The 26,770-nt window shown below is 43.6% G+C and overlaps 1 protein-coding gene across 2 annotated transcripts in view; it reads right to left on the bottom strand.

The window, feature by feature from the left end:
• Positions 1–8,213: 8,213 nt before the first annotated feature.
• LOC120403911 (complement receptor type 1-like) overlaps positions 8,214–26,770 on the bottom strand; it is a 626,098-nt gene continuing 607,541 nt past the window's right edge. For both annotated transcript variants that reach the window (XM_039535862.1, XM_039535863.1), the window contains 6 exons: positions 25,721–25,789; positions 24,538–24,585; positions 20,862–20,930; positions 16,898–16,978; positions 11,415–11,509; positions 8,214–9,155 (listed from right to left, as the gene is read on the bottom strand). In XM_039535862.1, the coding sequence (XP_039391796.1) occupies positions 11,496–11,509; positions 16,898–16,978; positions 20,862–20,930; positions 24,538–24,585; positions 25,721–25,789 (281 nt within the window). In that variant the 3' untranslated portion in view covers positions 8,214–9,155; positions 11,415–11,495. The remainder of the gene's footprint in view (positions 9,156–11,414; positions 11,510–16,897; positions 16,979–20,861; positions 20,931–24,537; positions 24,586–25,720; positions 25,790–26,770) is intronic.

Genomic DNA, 26,770 nt, shown 5'->3' with positions numbered 1-26,770 from the left:
ATTTAATCCCCTACAAACCTCGATGCCACACCTCGAGACTGCGGTTGGCCAATACAAGGAAGCAGGTAGCTGGTAGTTTTTTTTTTAATATAAACAAGCTACTTCCCCCTTTGCTTCTAGCGAATTCAACGCCCAGGTTACAACAACAGGGAGCTAGTGGAAGAAAGGGAACGCCCAGGGTGGTGGTGATTGAAGCAGCACTGACGCATTTTCCCCAACATCTCAGTGTCTGTCGTGGAGGAATCAGGCTCTGATCTCAGCGCTGTGGCGCATTCCAAAGTGCTGTGTTTGCTGCTGATCCCCTACAAGGGGCTAAATCAGTGGTTCTCAAACTTTTGTATTGCTAGGGTGACCAGATATCCTGATTTTATGGGGACAGTCCTGATATTTGGGGCTTTGTCTTACATAGGCGCCTATTACCTCCCACCCCCGTCCCGATTTTTCACACTTGCTGTCTGGTCACCGTATGTATTAATGACCCCCTTTCATGCAGCAAGCCTCTGAGTGCAACTCCCCTTATACATTAAAAACACAGTTTTTTACATTTAACACTATTATAAATGCTGGAGGCAAAGTGGGGTTTGGAGGCTGACAGTTCACAACCCTCATGTAATGACCTCATGACTCCCTGAGGGATTATGACCACCCCTAGTCTGAGAACCCCTGGGCTAAATCTGGAAATCATGCCTCAGTCTTTAATCGGGCAAGAATCATTGACTGCAATGGGCGTTTAAAAAAGGATCGAGTGAAAAGCAAATGTAACCCACCCACCTCCTCGGTGTGGTGTTCTCGCCCATCTAGTGGCACTGAGACCACTTAGAGAGAGATTAGTGAGTCTGTTCTACAGACTTAGCCAAGAGCCATCTGGCTTTTAGCTCATGCGGTAGAGGCTTGTGCACTAGTAAACTCCAGAGGTCCCAAGTTCAATCCCACCTACCAACAATCAACATCTGTTGGTGTTACACAAAGACAGGAAGATTTGCCCCCAAAGTGTTTATTTTTACTGCGTCTCTGCAAATGGAAAACATGTCACTGAGAACATGATATTTATGTCATCCACATGTGGGTTAGGTGCTTGTCTAAGACACATCAGCCGTCTGCTGCCAGAGGCTTGAGCCTTTGCAGCACTGCCCTTGCTTTCAGTGGGGCTCCATGCAACTACAGGGTCTGCTCACACACTACAAGCAATTCATGGTTGGCTAAGATACAAATTTTTTTTTTAAAGTACCAGTTCCCTTCACTCACTTACATTTCCAGAAAAAAATGTTGGTAAGCACCCTGGCTGCCCAGGCTGATTTGTTTATCTGCCGCATCCGCAAGTTCAGCCGATCGCAATTCCCACTGGCTGCGGTTTGCCGTCCCAGGCCAATGGGGGCTGCAGGAAGTGGCACGGGCCAGGGGATGTGCTGGCCGTGGCTTCTCGCAGCCCCCATTGGCCTGGAGCAGCAAACCGCAGCCAGTGGGAGTCACGATTGGCCAAACCTGCAAACATGGCAGGTAAACAAACTGGCCTGGTCTGCCAGGGTGCTTACCTGGCAGGCCACGTGCCAAAGGTTGCCAATCCCTGTCTTACACTATGGCACTACAGCAGCAAGACGCTACACTAGGAATGCCTGGGAACTGCATTGGGGTTGTGGCAAACACTGGATATGGGGCCTCAATCAGCCCCATAGATAGCACATGGGTCGTGGTAGAGCATCTCCCACCCTGGGGCACTACACTAGGCAGGAGCTAGGGATAAGGGAGGAAGCTATGCCTGGCCTTTTCCCTAATTCAGCTACAAGGCCTCGCCACTTCTGGAATAAGAAACAACACTGGCCACAAATTTATGTAATGAGCTGTGTAGCTCTAGTGGTAGCTATCTGTGCTCAAGTGCCAGAAGTTGCTAGTTTATATCGAGCTGTATGAGGGGCTATTATAGTTGCATGCAATAATTTTTTTTTAAATTCTAGGAAACTCTATATAGTGAGAACTGTAGTAAAATAATTATGGTTGCACTCAGGAGTTAGGAAATGTCAGATGTAAGCAGCCTGACTGTGGCTCCACCACCAGTTGCACAAATAGTGCATTGGCACCTGGAAGGCAGCTGCCGGAGCAGCCAGGCACTATTCAGCAGCACTGAATTCAGATTACACTTTTAAAGTGAAAAGTGAGACACAAAATATTTGCTGTGTAATGCTCCAGATTGAAGATATCTCAAAATTTCCTTGATAATAACAAAGCTAGATCTAGAGCCCAAGTGGAAACTTCTAGTAAGTAAACATCCAACCACCACCTTTGCTCAGTTAAACCACAAGAAATATTCCAACTGGTTTAGGTTCTAGACTAATGAGTTTATAGGAAAAGAGCCTAGAGGTCTTTGAGTAACAGGCACAGCAGTGACCATGGCTGAATAGAAAATGATGGGAAGTAGTACTGAGCAGTCTCTCCTTTCTATTATTAAAGCTTCAATGACCTCTGTTTTGAGTCCGTATTATTTGAAAACCACCCAAGCTGGTTGTAGGGGAAAGAGTATTTTTCGTAGGATCTGATCCTGCAACGTGCTGAGTAGTGGGAAGTTGGTAGGTTACCATTTCAACCAAATCCACCTGTAAAATGTGTGTGAAGAGCACTGTAACTAGCATACACCCAATACCTTAGCATTAACAGAAAGTGCTGCAGTACAATGACCAAAGGTTAGATTTTCACTTGACAGTGGGTATTGGTGTATCTATTACAGATTTACCGTGAAGATTAAATAAATGCAATGTATAAACCAGGTTCAAAGGTAACTCAGCCTTTATCAACGTACTGATAAATCATATGATTTTCAGATAATAGGAAAATTAGTTGCAGTGAGGACTTTGCTTGCATGCTGTAAATGTCCTTCAAGATGTAGTAAGGGCAATACAGTTAAAAAAAACCCCAGCAGGTGACTGTGTTCACTGGAATGCAGATAAATGTGCTGAGGTGTGCTTTATTTCTAATCTGCAGTGGGAGTAGGCATGTTGTTGAGGTCCTTGATCTCCCCTCTGCTACACACCTGTTCCTTTCATATCATTTCCTATTAACAGGGCTGGCTAAGTCTAGCACCAGGTGGCCAAGTCACAGAGTAGCAGATGAAAGCCTGTTTTTAATTAAGTGACCAGGGACACCATCTGAAACAGACAGATTGATATTTAAAGAAATTCACATTAATCCATCATTTCATCTATTCTCTGATGGGATTCCACTTTTGCTGTGAACAATTAGAGATGATGAAATATGGTATATTCACTAACATTAGCATAATTAACCATTTCCCTTGGTGTTTGGATGTATGCCAGAAACGAGGTATTCTGTGCATTTGCAGGTCTGACCCTGGAGCTTACAAAAATCAACACAGGCACTAGTATAATGCATATTCCAGCTGCAGACATGGATTTATCCTCACAGGCTCTGGAAAGAGAGAAAAGTTTATTCCCATGTTAGAGTTGAGGAACTGGAGAGCCAGAAAGGGTAGGACCTGGCTACACAAAAGGAGTTAGGCATTGCGATGCTGAGCAACCTGGAAACATTTAGGCCCCTTGAAAATCGCTGTGATTCACAAAGCGTGAGTTAGGCACCTAAGGTTCTATCAAAGGAATAGAGGGTGACAGGCACCTTAGCCTGTGATCCACCAAAGCCAGCGCGCAAAGCAGGAAGCCACCTAAGCTGGCCAATGGGCGATGTTGAGGAGAAATGGCCCCTCAGCCCCACCCCTCTCACAGAGATAGGCAGCTAGCTCTGGGGACTCCTCCTCTGGAGTCAGGCAACTTCAGTTTCTTGACAGAATGAGTTAGGTACCTACCTCAGTCTGTATAAAATGGCTGGAGGTGGCATTAGCTGTACCCACCTGCTAACATTTGGCCCCATAGTGAGCCCTGGGATGTGGGGAGACCCAGGTTCAATTCCCCTATTAGGCACAGCAGGAGAAAGCATTTGAAAACAGGTCTCCTATGGCTCTCAGCAGAGTGCTGTAACCACTGGCTATGAGATATTCTGATGGGGGCTCCCTTGGTCTATCCACTTGAAGCTGCTGCACTGTGGGGAAACAATAATGAAAGTGACTGTAGATAGTGTCTCTTGCTGACTGTCTGACTCTCTGGCTCTGTGACTATTTAAGTATGTACCCAGAGTGGAAAACTGAGCTAAAAGTTATCAGGGTGGGCACTTGCACCACCACCTTCTCCTCCTCCTGAGGGTTAGGCAGAATGTTTCAGGCATCACAGAGATGCTGAAACCAGGACTTAGGCACATACATAAATGGGGAGGGGTTAGGTTCCAGGGAATTTTTTTCACCAGATAAGACATTATATAAATATACACTATAAGTTTTAAATCATTTTAAACAAACAATTTAATACTGTGCTCACCAATGATGATTATGAAGCTTGGCTGAGGCAGGGGCATAGTGGGGTCAGGGTGCAGGGGGCTTGCCCTGCTCTGCCCGCCCAGCCCTCCTGCCGGGGAGCGGGGTTGGGGCACGGAGGCTGAAGCAATGGGGCAAGCCCCTGCACCCAGACCCTGCTTCCCAGCAGGAGGGCTGGGCGGGCAGAATGGGGTGAGCCAAACAACTTTATAATGGAACATTGCATGACTTAAAACAAGTATGTTCTCTAATAAATCAGCAAGCTAATAACAAAACAATGTTAACTGGGACAACTTTAAATGAGGAGTTACTGTACTTAAACACCCCAAAGGAGCAGCAACTTACTCAAGGGAAATGACTCAACGCCTTTTTTACAATCTCTGCCTATCCCTCTCCTTAAATTTGTATCTATGACCTTTCACATAAAAATACATATTTCCAAAGCCACCATACAAGAGGGAGATACTTGGACCATAATGGCCTTAGTTTATTGACCACTGAGGCAAACTGCAAGCTTCTTTTTCCCTATTTAGAAGAAGTTTTGGGACTGTTTTCAGAGTTCCAACCTTCTTAACATTTGTTTTTGCCACTGCATAGCAAAGAAACACCTGGAAGCAGGAGAGAAATTCATCTTAGTTCACTGAACTCCCCCTAGCTGCAGTCTAGTGCACAGGACCAAAATTAGTTGTTGAAAACAAATACACGGATGCGCCCCTGGTCTGCCCCATTATGTGGGGAGCCCTATCGGGAGCAGGGATGTTGTGTGAGGGCCAGGGGAATAGGTGGGGATGTGGAGGGAACCAGGGTGAGGAGCATGTATATTCCTTCATTGATGTCTCCCCTGCTCTAGGGGGAGAGCTGCCTCTGTCTGACAAAGCCTGTGTTATGAATGCCAGGATCTTCTGCAGAAGTAGCTCTGTGGCATCTCACCTTGACAGTTCACACCCTAATGGGAAGTGAGCAGTGGGGATCTCTTTCCTCTGACAGCGATCCTGTGGGAGTCTGGCTAAACAGAACTGAGTCAACTTCTGACATGTTATGAAAATCCCTCCACACTAGTAAAGATACTTATCTGCAGGAGGAAGGGAAAGAACTTTTCTGTTTTTGTCAACAGATAGGGATTCATAGAATATCAGGGTTGGGGAAGGGACCTCAGAAGGACCAATCCCCAACTACTTTTTTTGTCCTAGATCCCTAAATGGCTCCCTCAAGGAATGAGCTCACAATCTTGGGTTTAGCAGACCAAACTTTGAGCTATCCCTCCCCCACAATTAGATGACAGCACAGGGCTAAATCTCAATATCATAACATAAGAACATGAGAATGGCCATACTGGGTCAGACCAAAGGTCCATCTAGCCCAGTATCCTGTCTACCAACAGTGGCCAATGTCCCAGAGGGAGTGAACCTAACAGGTAATGATCAAGTGGTCTCTCTCCTGCCATCCATCTCCACCCTGTGACAAATAAAGGCTAGGGACACCATTCCTTACCCATCCTGGCTAACAGCCATTAATGGACTTAACCTCCATGAATTTATCCAGTTCTCTTTTAAACGCTGTCATAGTCCTAGCCTTCACAACCTCCTCAGGCAAGGAGTTCCACAGGTTGACCGTGTGCTGTGTGAAGAACTTCCTTTTATTTATTTTAAACCTGCTGCCCATTAATTTCATTTGGTGGCCCCTAATTCTTGTATTATGGGAATAAGTAAATAACTTTTCCTTATCTAGTTTTTCTACATCACTCATGATTTTATATACCTCTATCACAGGGCTCGGCAACCTTTCAGGAGTGGTGTGCCGAGTTTTCATTTATTTACTCTAATTTAAGGTTTTGCGTGCCAGTAATGCACTTTAATATTTGTAGACGGTCTCTTTCTATAAGTCTATAATATATACTAAACTATTGTTGTATGCAACATAAATAAGGTTTTTAAAATGTTTAAGAAGCTTCATTTAAAATTCAGTTAAAATGCAGAGCCCCGTGGACTAATGGCCAGGACCCAGGCAGTGTGAGTGCCACTGAAAATCATCTTGCTTGCCGTCTTCAGCACGGTGCCATAGGTTGCCTACCCCTGCTCTATCATATTCCCCCTTAGTCTCCTCTTTTCTAAGCTGAAAAGTCCAAGCCTCTAATCTCTCCTCATATGGGACCCGTTCCAAACCCCTAATCATTTTAGCTGCCCTTCTCTGAACCTTTTCTAGTACCAGTATATCTTTTTTGAGATGAGGAGACCACATCTGTACGCAGTATTCAAGATGTGGGCGTACCATCGATTTATACAGGGCCAATAATATATTCTCCATCTTATTCTCTCTCTCCTTTTTAATAATTCCTAACATCCTGTTTGCTTTTTTGACCGCCTCTGCATACTGCGTGGACATCTTCAGAGAACTATCCACGGTGACTCCAAGATATTTTTCCTGATTGGTTGTAGCTAAATTAGCCCCTATCATATTGTATGTATAGTTGGGGTTATTTTTTCCAATGTGCATTACTTTACAATTATCCACATTAAGTTTCATTTGCCATTTTGTTGCCCAGTCACTTAGTTTTGTGAGATCTTTTTGAAGTTCTTCACAGTCTGCTTGGTCTTAACTATCTTGAGCAGTTTAGTATCATTTGCAAACTTTGCCACTTCACTTTTTACCCCTTTCTCCAGATCATTTATGAATAAGTTGAATAGGATTGGTCCTAGGACTGACCCTTGGGGAACACCACTAGTTACCCCTCTCCATTCTGAGAATTTACCATTAATTCCTACCCTTTGTTCCCTGTCTTTTAACCAGTTCTCAATCCATGAAAGGACCTTCCCTTTTATCCCATGACAAAATTAATTTACGTAAGAGCCTTCGGTGAGGGACCTTGTCAAAGGCTTTCTGGAAATCTAAATATGCGGTGTCCAATGGATTCTCCTTGTCCACTTTTGTTGACCCCTTCAGAGAACTCTAATAGATCAGTAAGACATGATTTCCCTTTACAGAAGCCATGTTAACTTTTGCCCAGCAATTTATGTTGTTCTAGGTGTCTGACAATTTTATTCTTTACTATTTTTTCAGCTAATTTGCCCAGTACTGACGTTAGACTTACCGGTCTCTACTTGCTGGGATCACCTCTAGAGCTCTTTTTAAATATTGGTGTTACATTAGCTAACTTCCAGTCATTGGGTACAGAAGCCAATTTAAAGGACAGGTTACAAACCTTAGTTAATAGTTCCGCAACTTCACATTTGAGTTCTTTCAGAACTCTTGGGTGAATGCCATCTGGTCCCAGTTACTTTTAAATAGACTTTTATATAGTTAATGAGACAGTTTCTATTAACACGTGTGGAAAAAATATCAGGATGCTGGAGTCTTTATTCAGTATCACTTTTATTTAAGAAAAAGGCCTATTCCAAATAAGACATTGTAAATTACACAGATATCTTCAATTATAGTTGCTTCATTTATGGAAAAGATTTCTTCTTACTGCTAAATAAAACTCAAAGCAGCTTGCGGTCACAAAAAAGGATGCAAGTAACATTTTAAATCTTTAAATATTATAGGATAGATGACAAAGTGATTATAAACACCCCCTTCTCAGCAGCGGTGTGAGACATTTCCTGAATATAAAAGCAGCTTATTTTAAGGTCTACAAAGACAGTTTTTGACAACTAACATATAAAAATAACGTAGGCACTAAACCACTGGAGAACTTCTCAGGAGGACACTTTTAATCTTACTGCTTACTTCTTATAAGAAAGTGCTAGAGGATTGCAAGGAAACAAACGTGATTTCTTGTTCTCACATTGAGAGAATTTTTAGCAAGTCAGTAGTGAGTATAGTGAGCATCTTTGGAATCACATGTAAATCACAATACTTTTAATTTTCTCTTAAGGGAGACACACTAGATATCAAGCTTGTGGTAAGAATACACATTGTGGAGCAGGTAACAACAATTGGCTTTTTTCTGTAGTATCATGTAAAAAAAAATCTGTAGATGGAGAGTAAATCTGAAGAAAGGTCACATGAAAGCCAAAACTATAACTGGGTTTAAAAAAAAAGAATGAGATAAGTACATGGAGGATAGCCAAGATGGCCAGGGATACAACCCCAGGCTCTCAGTGTCTCTACTCTCTGATGGCCAGAAACTGGGACTGGCCGACGGGATGACGTGTCACTTGATAACTGCCCTGTTCTGTTCATTCCCTTTGAAGCACCTTGCTAGATGGAACATTGGTCTGACCCAGAATGGATGTTTTTATGAAGAATCTACGACATTCCACCTAGTGTCTGGCATCTTTAAATTTGTGCTTAAAGAGTAATACACACTCCATTATGGAAGCTTGTAAGTAGGGATCTGAACAGGCTCTCTTGCTGCCTGCAGTTACAGCCACAACTCACAATCCAAACCATGCCACGCTCTGATGGTGACTATGTTCTTTAAGGGGAAAGATTTAGCACTATGGAGAGGCTGAATAAGGAACAAGCTGCATGTTCAGAAGACCAAGCAATTTTCATGCTGCCAAATGCCTTGCTTGCTTCAGAAGCCATTTTCAAGGGCAAGAGCAATGATCCACCTCTGGTCTTTCTGCTTTACTCAAATGCAGTGGATTCCTGCTACAAGTCCAGCTCAACAGAGGAAAGAAGTTGTAGTGAAATTAACAGCAGTTACCTGAGAGGGGGTCTATTTTCACTACAGAAACTTCAGTACAAATGTATGACATTTATCTCCTAACTTTTCCATGATTTTCTTCCAATGTCTGTTAATGTGTAAACCATAGACATCAGCCAGCATCAGTCATTTATACTGCAAAAGGAAGATAAACAATTAAAACCAAATAGTTATATAGTTCAGTCTTACATCTTTCTTTAGACTTCAAAGTGTTCATTTAGACTAAACTTTGCATTGCTTGTACTTTTCAGTACTGTCAGGAACAAATACTAGTTCTTGTATTATGTGTAACTGCATAGAACAGAAACATTTTAAACTCATTTCAGGTTAAAGCAGAGGTTATGGCATTTTTTTCTTAGTGGCAAAACCTTAGAAAAAGCAGGAGAAAACATGCATTATGGATGTCACAGCGCTAGGGTTAAATTGTCAGCAGAGGTAGTAACTGCAAGGGACAAACAACAAAAAAGTGACTGATGAGTGTTGATAATTACACAAGCTAACTAACGGAGAACTAGGCTATCCATGAATCTGCTCTTCTCCTCACTGTAAAACAAAGCTGAGGTGGAACATTCCTCTAGAAGTTCCGCTCTGCACCAGGAATGGACACCTACGTAGATTTACAAAAACAACATTTTTATAGCAGGATATTAGTTTCTTCAGTGTCTAGTCACACTGAATAGTCTTATTTAACAGTGGACCATGTGAATGCTATGTAAAATACTGCATAGTCCTTATGAAGGCCACGTGAGCTTCTTTATGATATATAAACACAATTAAGCTCTTCATGATATATACTGAATGCAATTAAGCAATCACTTTAGTTCACATACCTGTTTTAAAGCACTATATAATGTAACTACACACTCAGAGCACCATATGATCCATTTGAGGAACTAGCACATGCAATGCTGCCTCCTTATAGATGAAATCTTGTATTTGCTTATAATCTTTCTGGTATTATATATTTATTTTTCACCCAAAGAACAACATATGATTTTCTCCTTCATTCTTAATAGGGGACTATGGAAGGTCACTGGGAGCACATCAGATCTGTCCTCTGCTCTCCACACTGTCTCAACAGCAGCAGAAGCTTGACTTGAAAAGGTGGAAGGCTGAGGTTTGGGCGGGGGAGGGGTTTATCAAGGAGTCCAAGGCTCAGAGGGTTCATCTACACAGGGATACAGGGCTTCTAGCATGGCCATGGCTGGCCCACGTCGGCTGACTCAGCACAGAGGCGCTAGCCCCCACTGGCCCTCCAGTTCCGCTACCCCAGTACTGCTTTCCCATAGAATACTGGATCATATTCAAGGTTTCCGTCCTTATTTCAAGGCACTCCGTGGCTTGATATCTACAGCACTGCCTAAGGCCCCAGGACAAAAATCATGTCTGACAACTACGCTCCTCTCTACAAGAAATATCAAGCTCCTCTGCATGGGAGACGTAACTTTCTCTGAGGCCGGGCTGAGACTGTGCAATGAACTCCCCCAGAAACGACACAAACCTTATCACCTTCCACTCCAAAGGAAAGATGCATTTCTTTGACCTGCCGTCTCTAACAGAGACATAACAGAATGAATGTTAAAAAGCCACCACGTACGGCTCCCTGCCCTCCAGAGAAAACCTACCAACAAAAAAGGACAGTCCACTGGACTCGTTTCTCCCCTCAGGGAGAGGATCAGAGAACACACACCACATGTCAGATGTTAGTCACGATGCTTAATGCGCTAGCGGAAGGCGCTCAGATATGACGTTGATAAGCAGGGTATAAGAACCTATATCATAACAGAAGTAATGAAATGGAAACAACATTTATGTTAGACAAATGCCTGTTTCCAACATACTGCATTCAACAGACAAAGCACACAAAGTGTTCAAGTTTGTTGTTGTTGCAGAAAAAAACCAGACATGCAGTGTTTTAGTAGATAATCAAATAATATTACATGAAATATTTTTGCATGCAGTGTAGTTGTAGCCATCTCAGTCCCAGAATATTGGAGAGACAAGGTGGATGAGGTAATATCTTTTATTGGACCCAGGGCCGGCTCTAAGCACCAGCGTTCCAAGCACGCTGACCCCGCCCCCCCCCCTTTTTTTTTTTGCTTGGGGCGGCAAAAAACCAGGAGCAGGCCCTGATTGGACCAACTACTGTTGGTCAGACAGACAAGCTTTCAAACCACACAGAGCTCACCCACCTTCTCTCTCCAATGAAACATTTTTGTTCGTGACATGGAAGAAAAAAGAAGAAATAACCCATAGAAGTAATTTATATTCTCAATTTGTATTTAATATTGTAAACTTCTACCCTACTCTCTCAGATGACATTTAATCAGAAGACCACCACACCACCTGCATACTTCTCGGTACAGGAAAATATTTTTCTATAAAAATATATACCTTTGAAGATCAAATTACATTTTGATTCATTCAGATGGGAATCATGTTCTGTGGTAATCTGATGCTTTGGGGAACCCGGATTTACACTGTAAAAACTGAATAGCAAGAAAGGAGAGAACATTTGCTGAATAAAATATGTGCACATAAACAATTTGAGTTTAAAGTATTTTTTTTAAAAGATGGAGCCTTTTTATAAAACTAGAACTGTTTAAAGAAAAAACTGGAGGCTGAATATTAGGAAAAATATTTTGATTGTAAGATGTATTAACCAGTGGAATTCTCTACCAAGCGCAGTGGTAGAAGCATTACTGTTTTGGAATTTTACAGCTAGCAAGGACAAGATACTTAAAACATTGTTTCCTTCTGTAAAATGCTTCTCAAAAATCAAACAAATCATATTTGCAAAATCTTATGTCCCTTATACTTTCAAGAACATAAAAAATTCTCACAGGGATTATATTTTAACAATACAGAAAAACATATTCAGCATCAGGCATTGAATTTTTAGGTGTATGTGTGTACCCTTTATCACTGACCTTCACCAAGAAGGGTAAGTGTCGTACAAGTAAATTTCACAAAACAAGCAATATTTTTGCCATGGGAAGGAGGTCTCTTAGTCAGAATGTTATTCCCACACAGAGTCACTTCTGTATAAGTATAATTTATCTTGCAGACTCAATAGCTCAATGAAAGCAAGAACAGATTAGTATTTAATTTTCTTTTTTGTCTGATGAGCATATATTTTGCTACCTATATTTTGCCAGCAATATACAAACAAGTCTGCAGTAACCACATTTAGGTTGGTTCTCTTTCAATATTGTTCACAGTAAAATTCTAGCACCCACTAGATTTCATAGCATGGAAGAAATTGCACATGACAACATGACACATGTGAGTCAACAACATTGGACAACTTCTACTACAATAAAAGCTCATTTCTGCTGGGTGAGTATCTTCACTGATGAACTGCCAACACTGGATACTTTATTCAAATGACATTGCAAACTGGGCTTCTGAATATAAAGCTTATCTTAAACAAGCTACCTGCTTGATGATCATGACAAAACGGAACAGGATTGCATGAGCATAAACTTCACTTCAGTGGGATAAAGTCCAGTAGTCCACACTATTAAATAAGCCTCCTTAAAAACACTCACTAGAATGAAACATTTAGTGAGAAATGAGAAGGAAAGCTGGGAATTCTAGAAGTCAGACTGGATTTCTGAAGAATTTCGTTCTACGTGTTTAGGAGGGCATTGTACCAATGATTGTTTCTAGGTTGCTGCAGTCTATTAGCTTAGTCAGGGCTTGGACATCACTGGCTTTACTTGTATGGATTCCAGGGAGTGTCATACTAGAAATCTCATACACCACATAAACAATACTGGGCAGGTGCTTTTTAAATTCAGTTGTAAGCCATGTTTAGGTGGGATGGCAAATATGCAAATCTTTTCACAACAGTTAAGAAGAGATGGTGTCACCTTGGAAGAGTAACCGAGTTAATCTGTAAAAGGCAGACGTCACACAATCCAACATGTCAAAAGCAAAATTAATCTTTAATTAAAATAAAAATTAGATTAAAAATAGACTAGATATTAGGTGTAAGTCGAAGGCATCTCAGTATAAGTGAACCCCAGGGGAATATTATTCAAGTGAGACTGTTATAAAGCATAGCAACTATTTAAAAAGCCTTCACACAATATTATCTGGCAGTGATACAAAGAAAGCCTGTACTGTGAGAACACAACTTCATGAGCACTTCTACACAAACCCCGCTTTGGGTTTTTAATTTGCCATATTGAGATTTTGAAGGTTTGAAGACTGAGATGCCCCTTATGAGACACATTCTTGAAGGTGCACATGTTGGGCCTTAGCCATAGCCACTCCACATGCAGAATTCCTGCTGAAATAAACTAGAGCGCGGCTACAGGGTTGTGTCCCAAGGTGGTATAACTTAAGGAGCAGACAGGGAAGGGTTAAAGGAAGCAAAAATTTGAAGAAGGAGTTTTGGACCAAACCACAGCAACAAAGAATTTCTAAATCTATCGGAGACATCTGTATTTTCATGAATCCATCCGCATGTGTCAGATTCTCTCAATCTTGAACTTGCAAATGAAACCCTCTAATCAGATTGGGCCAGCTAAAACTACATTTAAATTCTGCTCTTAAGATTTCAGCACAGTTTTCCCCGATTAGCACACAGGGACTGTTGCATCTTAGAACCATTCAACAGGAATACAGACCGCACAGTAGTTTGGGTTTGCATATTCTTAGTCCACATGTGTGATAAATAAAGTGGGGGGATAGCTCCCTTTGATGGACACCCAGCCAGCCGCTTACCTGTAAAATACCTCTTGGTAGCTGTTCTTTACTGGCTTTACCCAGAAAGGGTTAAAAAGTCCCCAGGTAAAGAAAAAAAGTGGGCACCTGACCAAAAGAGCCAATAGGAAGTTAGAATTTTTTAAAATTGGGAAAAGGGGAAAGAAACTTTGCCTTTGTCAGTTGCTCTTTGCCTACAGGGCTGTACCACACCCAGTTTGGGATTTTCACCCTTTGAACTTGTTTATGGCCATAAAGTTAAGGGGCCATTACAGCTGGTAAAGCAGCAATGAGAGGAGGTTACATCTTCTCCAGGAACTAACATTTTGGACGTTGTAACCAACCTGCAGAACACCCTCAAAGGTTCTCTAGCCCTTGCTCAAGAAAACCTACAGGATGCTCAACAGGAGCAAAAAGGCCTGATATGATAAACATGCCAGAGAACCTTCCTTCAAAGTAGGTGACCAAGTCATGATCCTGAAAGCACTCCAGGCCAATAAGATGGAAGCATCGTGGGAGGGGCCATTTATGGTCTGAGCGCGTCTGGGAGCTGTTCATTACCTCATAGTGTTCCCAGACCCTACCCTAAAACCTGAAGTATACCATGTTAATTCTCTAAATCCCTTTTATTCCCGAGAAATCAAGGTTCTCCAGTTTACAGCCCAGGAGAGAGACGACACTGAGTGGCCTGAAGGAGTCTATTATTACGGAAAAAGCAACGGTGGCGTGGAAGAGGTGAGCCTTTTCATGGCCCTTGGGTGTAAGCAGCGACAGCAAATCCAGAAGCTATGCACCCGCTTTGCTCCAATGTTTTTAGCCGCCCCAGGATGGACAGAACGGGCGTACCACTCCACTGACACAGGTGATGATCACCCAAGTAGAGCCCAACCCTACCGGATGGCTCCTCAAGCCAAAACCGCAATAGAAAGGGAGACATAGGCGCCAACTTACTCCGGCGCTAGTGGGTGCCCACGCCTCTCACCCCTGGCCCCGCCCCAACTCCACCCCATCCCCCCCCCATTCCAACCCCATCCCCAAAGTCCCCTTCCTAACTCCACCCCCTGCCTGCCCCTATTGGATCCCTTCCCCAAATCCTTGCCCCATCCCCACCTCTTCCCCCAGCGCACCGGATTCCCCCCCCGCTCCCTGCAAATCAGCTGTTTTGCGGCCCAAGTGCTGGGAGAGGAGGGGAGAAGGAGGACGTGGCGGCGCGCTCGCGGAGGTGGCGGAGGCAGAGGCGAGCTGGAGCAGGGGGGCGGGGAGGGGTCACGGGGAGCTGCCGGTGGGTGCTGAGCACCAACCAATTTTTTTCTGTGGACGCCCCAGCCCCGGCGCACCCACGGAGTCAGCACCTATGAAGGGAGATCAGACATGTTACAGATGGGTGTAATCTGCCCCTCTGAGAGTGCATGGGCCTCTCCAGTAGTTCTGGTTCCCAAACCAGATGGGGAAATCCGCTTTTGTGTGATGTTGCTCTTTGGGCAGAAGGGATGGGGCAGCAGGAATGCTGTGTAAAGTCTGAACCAGACATGAAAAACATCAGATCATATCTAGGACTACTTTTAACAACCCAAAGGTGTAAGTAGATCAGAATGTTTAGCTAGATACGATCAGCTTTATTTCTATTTTCTTTATTTTGGCTTGTGGAAGTCCTCTGTGCTAACCCCAGATGCTTTTGTTTGTTTGTAACCTTTAAGCTGAACCCCCCAAGAAAGCTATTTTGGGTGCTTGATTTTTGGAATTGCTCTTTTAAAATCTAGCAAAAGCCTAAGTTCCAGATGTATTTTCTTTCTTTTTGTTTTTAATAAAATTTACCTTTTTTAAGAACAGGATTGGATTTTTGGTGTCCTGAGAGGTTTGTGCATGTTGTTTAATTAGCTGGTAGCCACAGCTAATTTCCTTTGTTTTCTTTCTCAGCCCTTCCCTGGAGGGGGAGTGAAAGGGCTTGAGGGTACCCCACAGGGAGGAATTCCCAAGTGCTCCTCCCTGGATTCAAAAGGTGTTTTTTTTTTGCATTTGGGTGGTGGCAGCATTTACCAAGCCACGGTCAGAGAAAAGCTACAACTTTGGGAGTTTTATACAAGCCTGGAGTGGTAAGTATTAATTTTTAAAATCCTTGTGGGCCCCCACCTTCCACACTCAGAGTGACAGAGGTGGGAATCAGCCTTGACAACATGGATCAGGAAACCTGTTTGTAACAGCCACCTCTAGCATGGCTGTGCTCCAAGCACACAGGGACCTTACCCGCTGCTTGACAAAGCTGCTCTATGGCTCCAATTTAACAAATCACTTAAACACAAACTTAAAGCACATTCTTAATTCTGATTGACTTCAGTGGGATTTATACATACACTTAAGTGCTTTGATGAATGGGGGCCTATACAGTGAAAAAAAAATGTTCAGAAAGGTGAAGCTACTACAGCCTTTGTGGGAATTCTCTGGGAAAGAGTTGCACATGTGTTCACAATTTCTTAGCATGACGACTAAACACCCAGGCTCTGGTAAGTGGAGCCCTTTGCACTGCAGACTGACTAACTGAATGGTGGGAACTTCATTTATACAGGTAACAACTTTCTTATTCCCACGACTCTAGACTGTCAAATCCAACCTAGGAAGGGCTTGCTTAGATCTTCTGGCAATTTCCCTTCCTGGCTTCTAGCCTTTCCATTGTTGGTGAGAACCTGACAGATACGCAGTCCTAAGCGTGGAGGAAGTATTCTCACCCAAGACAGAACTATTGAAGTGAAACTTTTCATGAGGGAGCAGGGGAGGAATGAGATTCTTCTTTCCCCTTTTGTTCCCCAATATTGTGTACACAAAATTAAGACTGAATCACAGCAAGTTTCTTAGCTCAGGAAAATATTGTGAATAAATTACAAGCCTACAGACAGAGAAAAGAACTAAGGGTATTAATACAGGCTTCTCTCCAGGGAACGGCAGTGCAATCTCAATTATGGGCATATATTTCACACGGCATCACAGGGCAAAAAGTTAGTCAGCGGCAGAGAAATTCAAGAATCCTAAATCCAAGGACCTTTAGGAATTAAGCAGGGGGAGAAATGAGATAGAGGAAGTGCAATACTGAAATAGCCTGGACTGTGGACCCCAAAACACAGTCAGAGCTTTAGTGTATCAAATTATTTTTTCAGTGTTAGGTTACTTGCCGATGTTGCCGATACCGACGAGGATGACAATGAGGATGACGGCGATGATAATACCGATGATGTATGTATCAATGCCAGGCCCTAAAGAGAACAAAAATATGAGCTAAAATATGAAACCATATTCATGTCAATAGCCTACAGGAACTCATCCACAATCCATGCACATGAAGCCACACTTACTACCCTAAATTATACCAGATATGAATGAAAAATTAATGGAGTTACATAAAAAAACACATTATAAAATGAATAATCATTAGCTACTGGAAACCATGATCTGACCCCTTGAGAACCTCACAAAGAAGAAAAGCAGCTTTTCAAGGGATTGCATACATATGTATCTTGTAATACAGGCTGGAAAACCGTTGCAAAAATAGATGAATCAATCTCAGTTTAAAAGCTTTTTACAATATAAACCAAGGGATGTTAACTATTCTCTTACACATGCTTCTAGGCTCTCATTTTCCAAGCCTGCACTGGCCAGCCATGTGTTTGCCTAAACACAGGAGTAAGCACAGAATCATTACACTGTGCTGTCTAGATGGGGTATCAGAATATCCACTCCAGTATGTCATCATAGGTTAGTGTCAGGGTATGTCTACATACACCTGCAGCTGGTCCATGCTTGGTTTCTTGGGGTAAGGGGCTCGGGCTAAGGGTCTGTTTAACGGAGATGCAGATATTTGGGCTCAGGCCTGCGACCCTCCCACCTCGCAAGATCCTACAACCCCTGCTTGCCCCTGAGACCAAACATCTACAGCACAATTAAACAATCCCTTAGCCCGAGCCCTGGAAGCCCAAGTCAGCTGGCATGGGCCAGCCACAGATTTTGAATTGCACTGTAGACATATGTAAAAAGTCTTGTAATCAGTATTTCAAATTATCTAAATAGATTGAACAGAAGTGCAATCACTAATGTCATTCTTATGTCCAAGGTTTAGTTTGGCTTATTTTCTTCCTTGACTGATTAAATATTTAAAAAGAATAAATAAAAATTAGAAAATGAATCCATCCGCATGTGTCAGATTCTCTCAATCTTGAACTTGCAAATGAAAACCTCTCATCAGATGGGGCCAGTTAAAACTACATTTAAATTCTGCTCTTAAGATTTCAGCACAGTTTTCCCTGATTAGCACACAGGGACTGTTGCATCTTAGAATGATTCAACAGGAATACAGACTGCACAGTAGTTTGGGTTTGCATATTCTCAGTCCACATGGATCAGGAAATCTGCTAGAAACCTGCTTGTAACAACCGCCTCTAGCATGGCTGTGCTCCAAGCACACAGGGACCTTACCTGCTGCTTGACAAAGCTGCTCTATGGCTCCAATTTAACAAGTCACTTAAACACAAACTTAAAGTACATACTTAATTCTGATTGACTTCAGTGGGATTTATACATACACTTAAGTGCTTTGATGAATGGGGGCCTATACAGGGAAAAAACTGTTCAGAAAGGTGAAGCTACTACAGCCTTTGTGGGAATTCTCTGGGAAAGGGTTGCATGTGGGTTCACAATTTGCTAGCATGATGACTAAACACAAAGGCTCTGGTAAGTGGAGCCCTTTGCACTGCAGACTGACTAACTGAATGGTGGGAATTTCATTTCTACAAGTAACAACTTTCTTATTCCCATGACGCTAGACTGTCAAATCCAACCTAGGAAGGGCTTGCTTAGATCTTCTGACAATTTCCCTTCCTGGCTTCTATCCTTTCCATTGTTGGTGAGAACCTGACAGATACGCAGTCCTAAGTGTGGAGGAAGTATTCTCACCCAAGACAGAACTACAGACGTGACACTTTTCTTGAGGGAGCAGCGGGGAATGAGATTCTTCACTCCCCTTCTGTTCCCCAATATTGTGCACACAAAATTAAGACTGAATCACAGCTGGTTTCTTAGCTCAGGAAAATATTGTGAATAAATTACAAGCCTGCAGACAGAAAAAATAACTTAAGAGTATTAATACAGGCTTCTCTCCAGGGAACGGCAGTTCAATCTCAATCATGGGCATATATTTTTACACGGCACCACAGGGCAAAAAGTTAGTCAGTGGCAGAGAAATTCAAGAATCCTAAATCCAAGGACCTTTAGGAATTAAGCAGGGGGAGAAATGAGATAGAGGAAGTGCAATACTGAAATAGCCTGGACTGTGGACCTCAAAACACAGTCATAGCTTTAGTGTATCAAATTATTTTTTCAATATTAGGTTACTTGGCGATGCCAGTGCGTCTATCAATGCCAGGCCCTAAAAGAGAACAAAACTGTGAGCTAAAATATGAAACTATATTCATGTTAATAACCTACAGGAACTCATCCACAATCCATGCATATGAAGCCACACTAGTACCCTAGATTATGCGAGATATGAATGAAAAATTAATGGAGTCACATAAAACATCACGTTATAAAATGAATAATCATTAGCTACGGGAAACCATGATCTGACCCCTTGAGAACCTCACAAAGAAGAAAAGCAGCTTTTCAAGGGATTGCATACATATGTATCTTGTAATGGAGGCAGGAAAACCCATTGCAAAAATGGATGAACCAATCTCAGTTTAAAGACTTTCTACAGTATAAACCAAGGAATGTTAACTATTCTCTTACAGATGTGTCTAGGCGCTCATGTTCCAAGCCTGCACTGGCCAGCCATGTGTTTGCCAAAACACAGAGTAAGCACTGAATCATTACATGTGGGCTGTCTAGATGGGGTATTATAACATCCACCCTAGCATGTCATCATAGGTTAGCATTAGGGTACGTCTACGCTGCAATTATACACCTGCAGCTGGCCCATGCCTGCTTTCTTGGGCTAAGGGTCTGTTTAATGGTGATATCTGGGCTCTGGCTCGCAACCCTCCCACCTCGCAGGGTCCTACAACACAGGCTCGAGCCTGAGACCAAACATCTACACCACAATTAAACAGTCCCTTAGCCTGAGCCCCGGGAGCCTGAGTCAGCTGGCATGGGCCAGCCACAGATTTTGAATTGCACTGTAGACATATATAAAACCCCTTGTAATCGGTATTTCAAATTATCTAAATAGATTGTTTCAAGAGACAGACTTTTGCAATCCTTACTAGAGTAAGGTCATTTAGTATCTTCCATAGCTGCTGATTAGACATTAAATAGGTAACACCTTGCCACAGATTGAACAGAACCGCAATCACTGATGTCAATGAGTTTTGCATTTAGAAATCAGACTCATGTAAAAGCAAATCTTAGACTAAGATTTTTAGGAAAATTCTATGCAAGATTACAATAGTAACAACGAGGGTAAAGAGTGCTCTGAAGTGGCCTTTCAATGGCTCCTGAAATTACTGAACCTATTTGCCCTTAGGGAATACATCACTGACAAATTTATAGTCTTGAATGTTAGTATGATAAATGGAGTGTACATATTCACTTGTACCCATACTGCAACCAATAGTGTTATTAGTTGTGTCGCAATAGCACGTGAGGGCTCAAGTCATGACTCAGGGCCCCACTGTGCTAAGCGCTGTAGAACCACACAACAAAAAGGAGGTCCCTGCCCCCATCGCTCTCATTAGAGCTGCCATCAATCAGCCCAGACGATAATATTCCTTATCCACGGTATTGGCCACGTCACTCTCCTTTTGAGAGGAATCAGAGGGATGGGCCAAGGTCAGAGCGCTGTGGGAATCCTTTGGAAAGTGGATGGGAGAGAAGGACCCACCCAAAGGCTTTGATAACCAAAAGAAATGTTGCAGGAACAACGAGAAAGGTAGGAAAACCAGGAGAGCATGGAGTGTGCACATGAACAACAAGCTCTCTAGCAAGTTTTTAGGCAAGTGCTGAGTGAGCATCATCATATTTGTATCTGTGAATAGCAGAATTATAGACATTAAAATGACTTTCACACTGTACATTTCATTTTTATTCAAGTGGCAATTTGAACCCCAAATTCTAGACTTTTAGCAAATCAAAGTTCTTCCAATTTACCTGAGGAAGTACCAGCTACTTCTGCTCTTTCGGGAGGAACAGTTGTGGGTTTGTCCTGGGTAATTATGACTAAGGCAAAAAGAAGAGGAAAAAGCAGCTATGAACATTACATCAGTCTCCCATCACCAGCTGGCCACTCAGAGTCAGGAGCTTCCCAAACTAATGTTTAGGAATCTGCATCTTTAGAGACAAGACACACTTATCCCACTTACACGTTGTCACAGCGAGAGCCCAGTTGGGCTACCCTGCAGACTGCTGCTGGGATCCCATAAATATTTTCTAGGAGACGCCCATAGCAACCCCGACATTGAGCTGCCTACCAGTTTCCTTTACAAAAGTTCTCTCTCTCCCCCACGCTTAAAAAAGAGGTCTCACAGTTCTGTGGCTTGCAGCAGGGATGTGAAAGGCTCAGTGTGGTGCCTCTTGCTGTCACCATGAGTTTCAAACTGCTAAAATCTGTCATTTCTCTTCAGTTTTACTCATCAAAACTTCCGAAAGGAACTTCTAAAACCCCTGAACGTGCTGTTCTCACTGAGCATTCGCTGCAAGGTGTTGCCATGTGCAACTCAGAACTATGCATCTCTATCCTTCACATCAAAATATCCTTTGGCCTAGGAGAAGGTGCACCGTGCTGGGAACCAGGAGATGATGAGTTCAACTCATTATTTCTACTGACTGGTGTTAACAATCCTGTGCCCTTCAAAACCCAAGTTATCACTGAACAATCCATCCTCCCTGAATGAAAGTTACACAAGCTAGGAAGAGAACCCAGATCTCTAATATGGCAGACCCAAGTCTCATCCACTTAGCCTAACCGAAAGAATCTGCCAAATCTAAATACTTGGCTACACAGTGTGTACAATGAGATTATTTGTGCATATATAATCCATTCTCTTAGTGTGTTGTGCATCCTTCTCTAGTTGCTGGTCCATATAACAATTTACTCCTGCTTCCAGCTATTATACTTAGTTCTTTACCTTGACAGAAGTCTATCCTGCAGTACCTTAGGCCAAGAGTCAAACCTCAATGACACATGGAGGTGGGGGATGGGACATTAGTTTCACATAAACTTCTTTTTTCTTTTTAAAAAGCCCAGAAGATACATAAAACCCACAGCAGAAACAAGTTATTAGAATGTTAAGCACACAGAAGTCAGGAAATCACAGAATTAAGGTTACCCATGTGATCTTAATTTTTCCTCTTTGTCTGTACGTTGTGACAAAGTTCCTCCTCTGCCTTGGTGGGTCCCGTGCTTTTTGGTGGAATTGCTCACCTCAGAGGTTTACAGCAGCCTTCAGTTTGGCCACTTGTGCTAGAGGCTCATACCTGCCATTCACTCAGATAATCTCATCACTGGCCAGCATGGGGGGAAACAATCTCTGCAGTCTCTGGTATCCCACCTAGTGGGTCGAGGATAGGCCAGATCCCTTTCCAAATTAGACCTTCCCCTCTGGTGTGTCTCACAGATCAGGTCAACTCCTCCTGTGCCCAATCACGAGTTGGAGGCATGCGGGGAACCCGGGCCCACCCTCTACACCAGGTTCCAGCCCAGGGCCTTGTGGATAGCAGCATGTCCTGTATCAGCTGTGTGACAGCTACAACTCCCTGGGCTAACCCTAACCCCACCATCCTCCTGTTCAGGGTTCAATTGTGCTTAGGTTATTAGTTGGGCTGGAATCTATACACCAGACAGCAAGCCCAAGGGAAATGCTCTGTAGGGATAGAGAGGGCTGTGGGTTTTTTTGTTTGTTTGAAGTGTGGCTTCCACAGAAGGCACCGGCAACACAACGGATACTCCTACACTTTCATCATGTCTCCCTGGCTCCCAAAAATATCTATATAATATTCTTACACAGGAAGTACTGCATACTGGCAATGCAGTCACTTAACCTTCACTACATCCTTTAACACTACAGGCTAAAAGTCGTGGCCTTATTTATTTATTTATTTATTTTCCTTGTGCACCCTGTCTTTGGGATCCTACCTGCTCTCACAAATTTGGATCAGATCGTTACATTGACAACTCACAAAACTCCCGTTTGGATTCCCTGCCAGTAGCTTAAACTGCACATGGTAAAAACAGAGCTTGTGTTCCCTCGCAAATCTTTCCTTCTCCACATCCTCAGTCACCACTGATTGAACAAAATCATCCTCCTACAAGCTGCTCTTGCCTGTAATCTGGGCATTAGTTTTGACTCAGCCCTTTCTATGGACTCTCATGTCCTGGCTACATCCACATCTTGGCATTTCCCCTTCTTAAGTTCTCCAAGGTCCAGCTTTTCTCAGTCCAGACTGGCAAAGCTCTCATCCAGGCCCTTATATTCTTCTCTATGGTCGTGGTTTTTTTTCTGGTTATGTCAACCCCTATTCTGTTCATCCCTCCACTGGGACTTCCTTCTTTACCACATCAAGAAGAAGCTTCATATCCTCTCTTTCAAAGCACATCTCATCACAGCCCTGCCTCACCTACCAGATGTCTCATCTCATGATGTCAACTACCAGCTGAGTTCTACCAACATACCCCACCTTCATCGCCTCTTGATCCACTTCTCCTAGAGAACCTCCAGGCTTTCTTCCTTACCTGTCAGACAGGCTCCCTGAAAAAATCCATAGCTGCTATCTTAACCTCTAAAAAAACCTATTTCTGCTATAGTGCCTATAGAGCACTGCTATTTTATACAAGACAGAAACGAGGCAAGCCACCTCCCTGCCACCTTCACCCATTTGTTGCATCCATTTGTTGCATCTTGTTGTTCATCTGGATTTTGAGTTCTTTAGGGCAGTGGTTTTCAAACTTTTTTTCTGGTGACCCAGTTGAAGAAAATTGTTGATGCCCGCGGCCCAATGGAGCTGGGGATGAGGGAGGGGCTCAGGGCTGGGGCAGAGAGTTAGGGAGCAGGGGTGAGGGCTGCGGGGTAGGGCTGGGTATGAGGCATTCAAGAAGTGTGGAGGGGCTCTGGGCTGGGGATTGGGGTGTGGGAGGGGGTCAGGGCTCTGGGGTGGGGCCAGGGATGACGGGTTCGGGGTGCAGGAATGGTCTCTGGGTTTGGGGTGGGCTCAGGGCTGGGGCAGGCAATTGGGGCACGGGGTTGGGGCATGAGCTTACCTCTCATGGCTACCTATCAGCGGTGCAGTGGGGTGCTAAGACAGGGTTCTTGCCTGTCCTGGCACCACGTACCGTGCTGCACCCCAGAACCAGCCAGCAGCAAGTCCAGCTCCTAGGTGGAGGTGCGCAAGCAGCTCCGCGTGGCTCTTGCCCGCAGGCACCGCCCCTCCACCCCCAGCTCCCACTGGCCAGGCAGCAGCCAGTGGGAATGTGGAGCTAGTGCTCGGGGCGGGGGCAGCGCACAGAGCCCTGTTGCCCGCCGCCGCCCCCCACCCCCACCTAGGAGCCAGACCTTGCTGGCCGCTTCCAGGGTGCAGCACAGTCTGCGGTGCCAGGACAGACAGGAAGCCTGCCATAGCACCCCTGCTGCACTGCTGACAGGAAGCCGCCTCACATGCACATGATCAGCAACATTCAGGGGTTCCTTAGTGTAACAGACTTGAAAAACAACTGAAAGTATGTGGCCAGCTTCCGTTCTGAAGCTCCCTAGAGCCGGGCTTCCCTGCTCATAACACACATTGCACTACCCAGTCTAACAGCTCAAATGTTTCTCTCCCCTCAGTACCTCACCTTCAACTTCAGGCTCAGCAGAGTTGCCAGCAGTGTTCAGCGCAGAATCTGTACAGAAAAGAAAGTTTTATAAAGTACTTGAGGTGCTCTCCACTCAACTGACTATTTTAAATACCAAAAAGTCGGCAGAGATTCCAGGCATGTAAAGACATCAACACGCACAAACAGACTGGAGTGAAATTTATCTTGCCAAGCACAGAACAAAACATATTGAATTTGAAAGAATCAAATCCACACCTGCTCACCTTCTCTCCCCAAGACATTTGAAGAAAAGCCCCCAAGCATGCCAGCGAAAGCACTGTCAGGCTGAATAACTGCTAGAGTCAACCCCCTCCCAGTGTTTTACCCACTTTATTTTCTCTAATATTTCTCTCTGTTGGGTATACCATCAAGTCTGCACAAAGCAGAAGATCCACACGCATTAGGTGCATTACCACATTGTCATTCCAAGAGCTAATTCTCTCAGCTGTAAATTATCTACTCCTGAATTCTCATCCTTGGAATAACCATAGGGATTTGGAGACTAACTGTCTTTGTTCCAGTAAAATCTCCATCTCAGAAATAGAGTTTGTGCCACTGAAATGATCAGTGCTTGGAGGCCATAGAACAATAGAAGATTTTCACACGCCACCTCCTACTGCAACCAATAGTGTTATTAGTTGTGTCGCAATAGCCCGTGAGGGCTCAAGTCATGACTCAGGGCCCCACTGTGCTAAGCGCTATAGAACCACACAACAAAAAGGAGGTCCCTGCCCCCATCGCTCTCATTAGAGCTGCCATCAATCAGCCCAGACGATAATATTCCTTGCCCACGGTATTGGACACCTCACTCTCCTTTTGAGAGGAATCAGAGGAATGGGCCAAGGTCAGAGCGCTGTGGGAATCCTTTGGAAAGTGGAAGGGAGAGAAGAACCCACCAAAAGGCTTTGATAACCAAAAGAAATGGTGCAGGAACAACGAGAGAGGTAGGAAAACCAGGAGAGCATGGAGTGTGCACATGAACAACAAGCTCTCTAGCAAGTTTTTAGGCAAGTGCTAAGTGAGCATCGTCATATTTGTGTCTGTGAATAGCAGAATTATAGACATTAAAATGACTTTCACACTGTACATTTCATTTTTATTCAAGTGGCAATTTGAACCCCAAATTCTCGACTTTTAGCAAATCCAAGTTCTTCCAATTTACCTGAGGAAGTACCAGCTACTTCTGCTCTTTCGGGAGGAACAGTTGTGGGTTTGTCCTGGGTAATTATGACTAAGGCAAAAAGAAGAGGAAAAAGCAGTTATGAACATTACATCAGTCTCCCATCACCAGCTGGCCACTCAGAGTCAGGAGCTTCCCAAACTAATGTTTAGGAATCTGCATCTTTAGAGAGAAGACACACTTATCCCACTTACATGTTGTCACGGCGAGAGCCCAGTTGGGCTACCCTGCAAACTGCTGCTGGGATCCCATTCATATATTCTAGGGGAAGCCCATAGCAACCCCTACATTGAGCTGCCTACCAGTTTCCTTTACAAAAAAGTTCTCTCTTCCCCCCCACCACCCCTAAAAAGAGGTCTCTCAGTTCTGTGGTTTGCAGCAGGGATGTGAAAGGCTCAGTGTGGTGCCTCTTGCTGCTACCGTAAGTTTCAAACTGCTAAAATCTGTCATTTCTCTTCAGTTTTACTCATCAAAACTTCTGAAAGGGACTTCTCAAACCCCTGAACGTGCTGTTCTCACTGAGTATTCGCTGCAAGGTGTTGCCATGTGCAACTCAGAACTATGCATCTCTATCCCTCACATCAAAATATCCTTTGGCCTAGGAGAAGGTGCACCATGCTGGGAACCAGGAGATGATGAGTTCAACTCATTATTTCTACTGACTGGTGTTAACAATCCTGTGCCCTTCAAAACCCAAGTTATCACTGAACAATCCATCCTCCCTGAATGAAAGTTACACAAGCTAGGAAGAGAACCCAGATCTCTAATATGGCAGACCCAAGTCTCATCCACTTAGCCTAACCGAAAGAATCTGCCAAATCTAAATACTTGGCTACATGGTGTGTACAATGAGATTATTTGCGCATATATAATCTATTCTCTTAGTGTGTTGTGCATCCTTCTCTAGTTGCTGGTCCATATAACAATTTACTCCTGCTTCAGCTATTATAATTAGTTCTTTACCTTGACAGAGGTCTATCCTGCAGTACCTTAGGCCAAGAGTCAAACCTCAATGACACATGGAGGTGGGGG

Source organism: Mauremys reevesii, linkage group 4, assembly GCF_016161935.1.
Source record: "Mauremys reevesii isolate NIE-2019 linkage group 4, ASM1616193v1, whole genome shotgun sequence".
Classification (NCBI taxonomy): Eukaryota; Metazoa; Chordata; order Testudines; family Geoemydidae; genus Mauremys; species Mauremys reevesii.
Note: the sequence above shows the minus strand (reverse complement) of the source record. Positions and strands in the feature narration are given on the sequence as shown.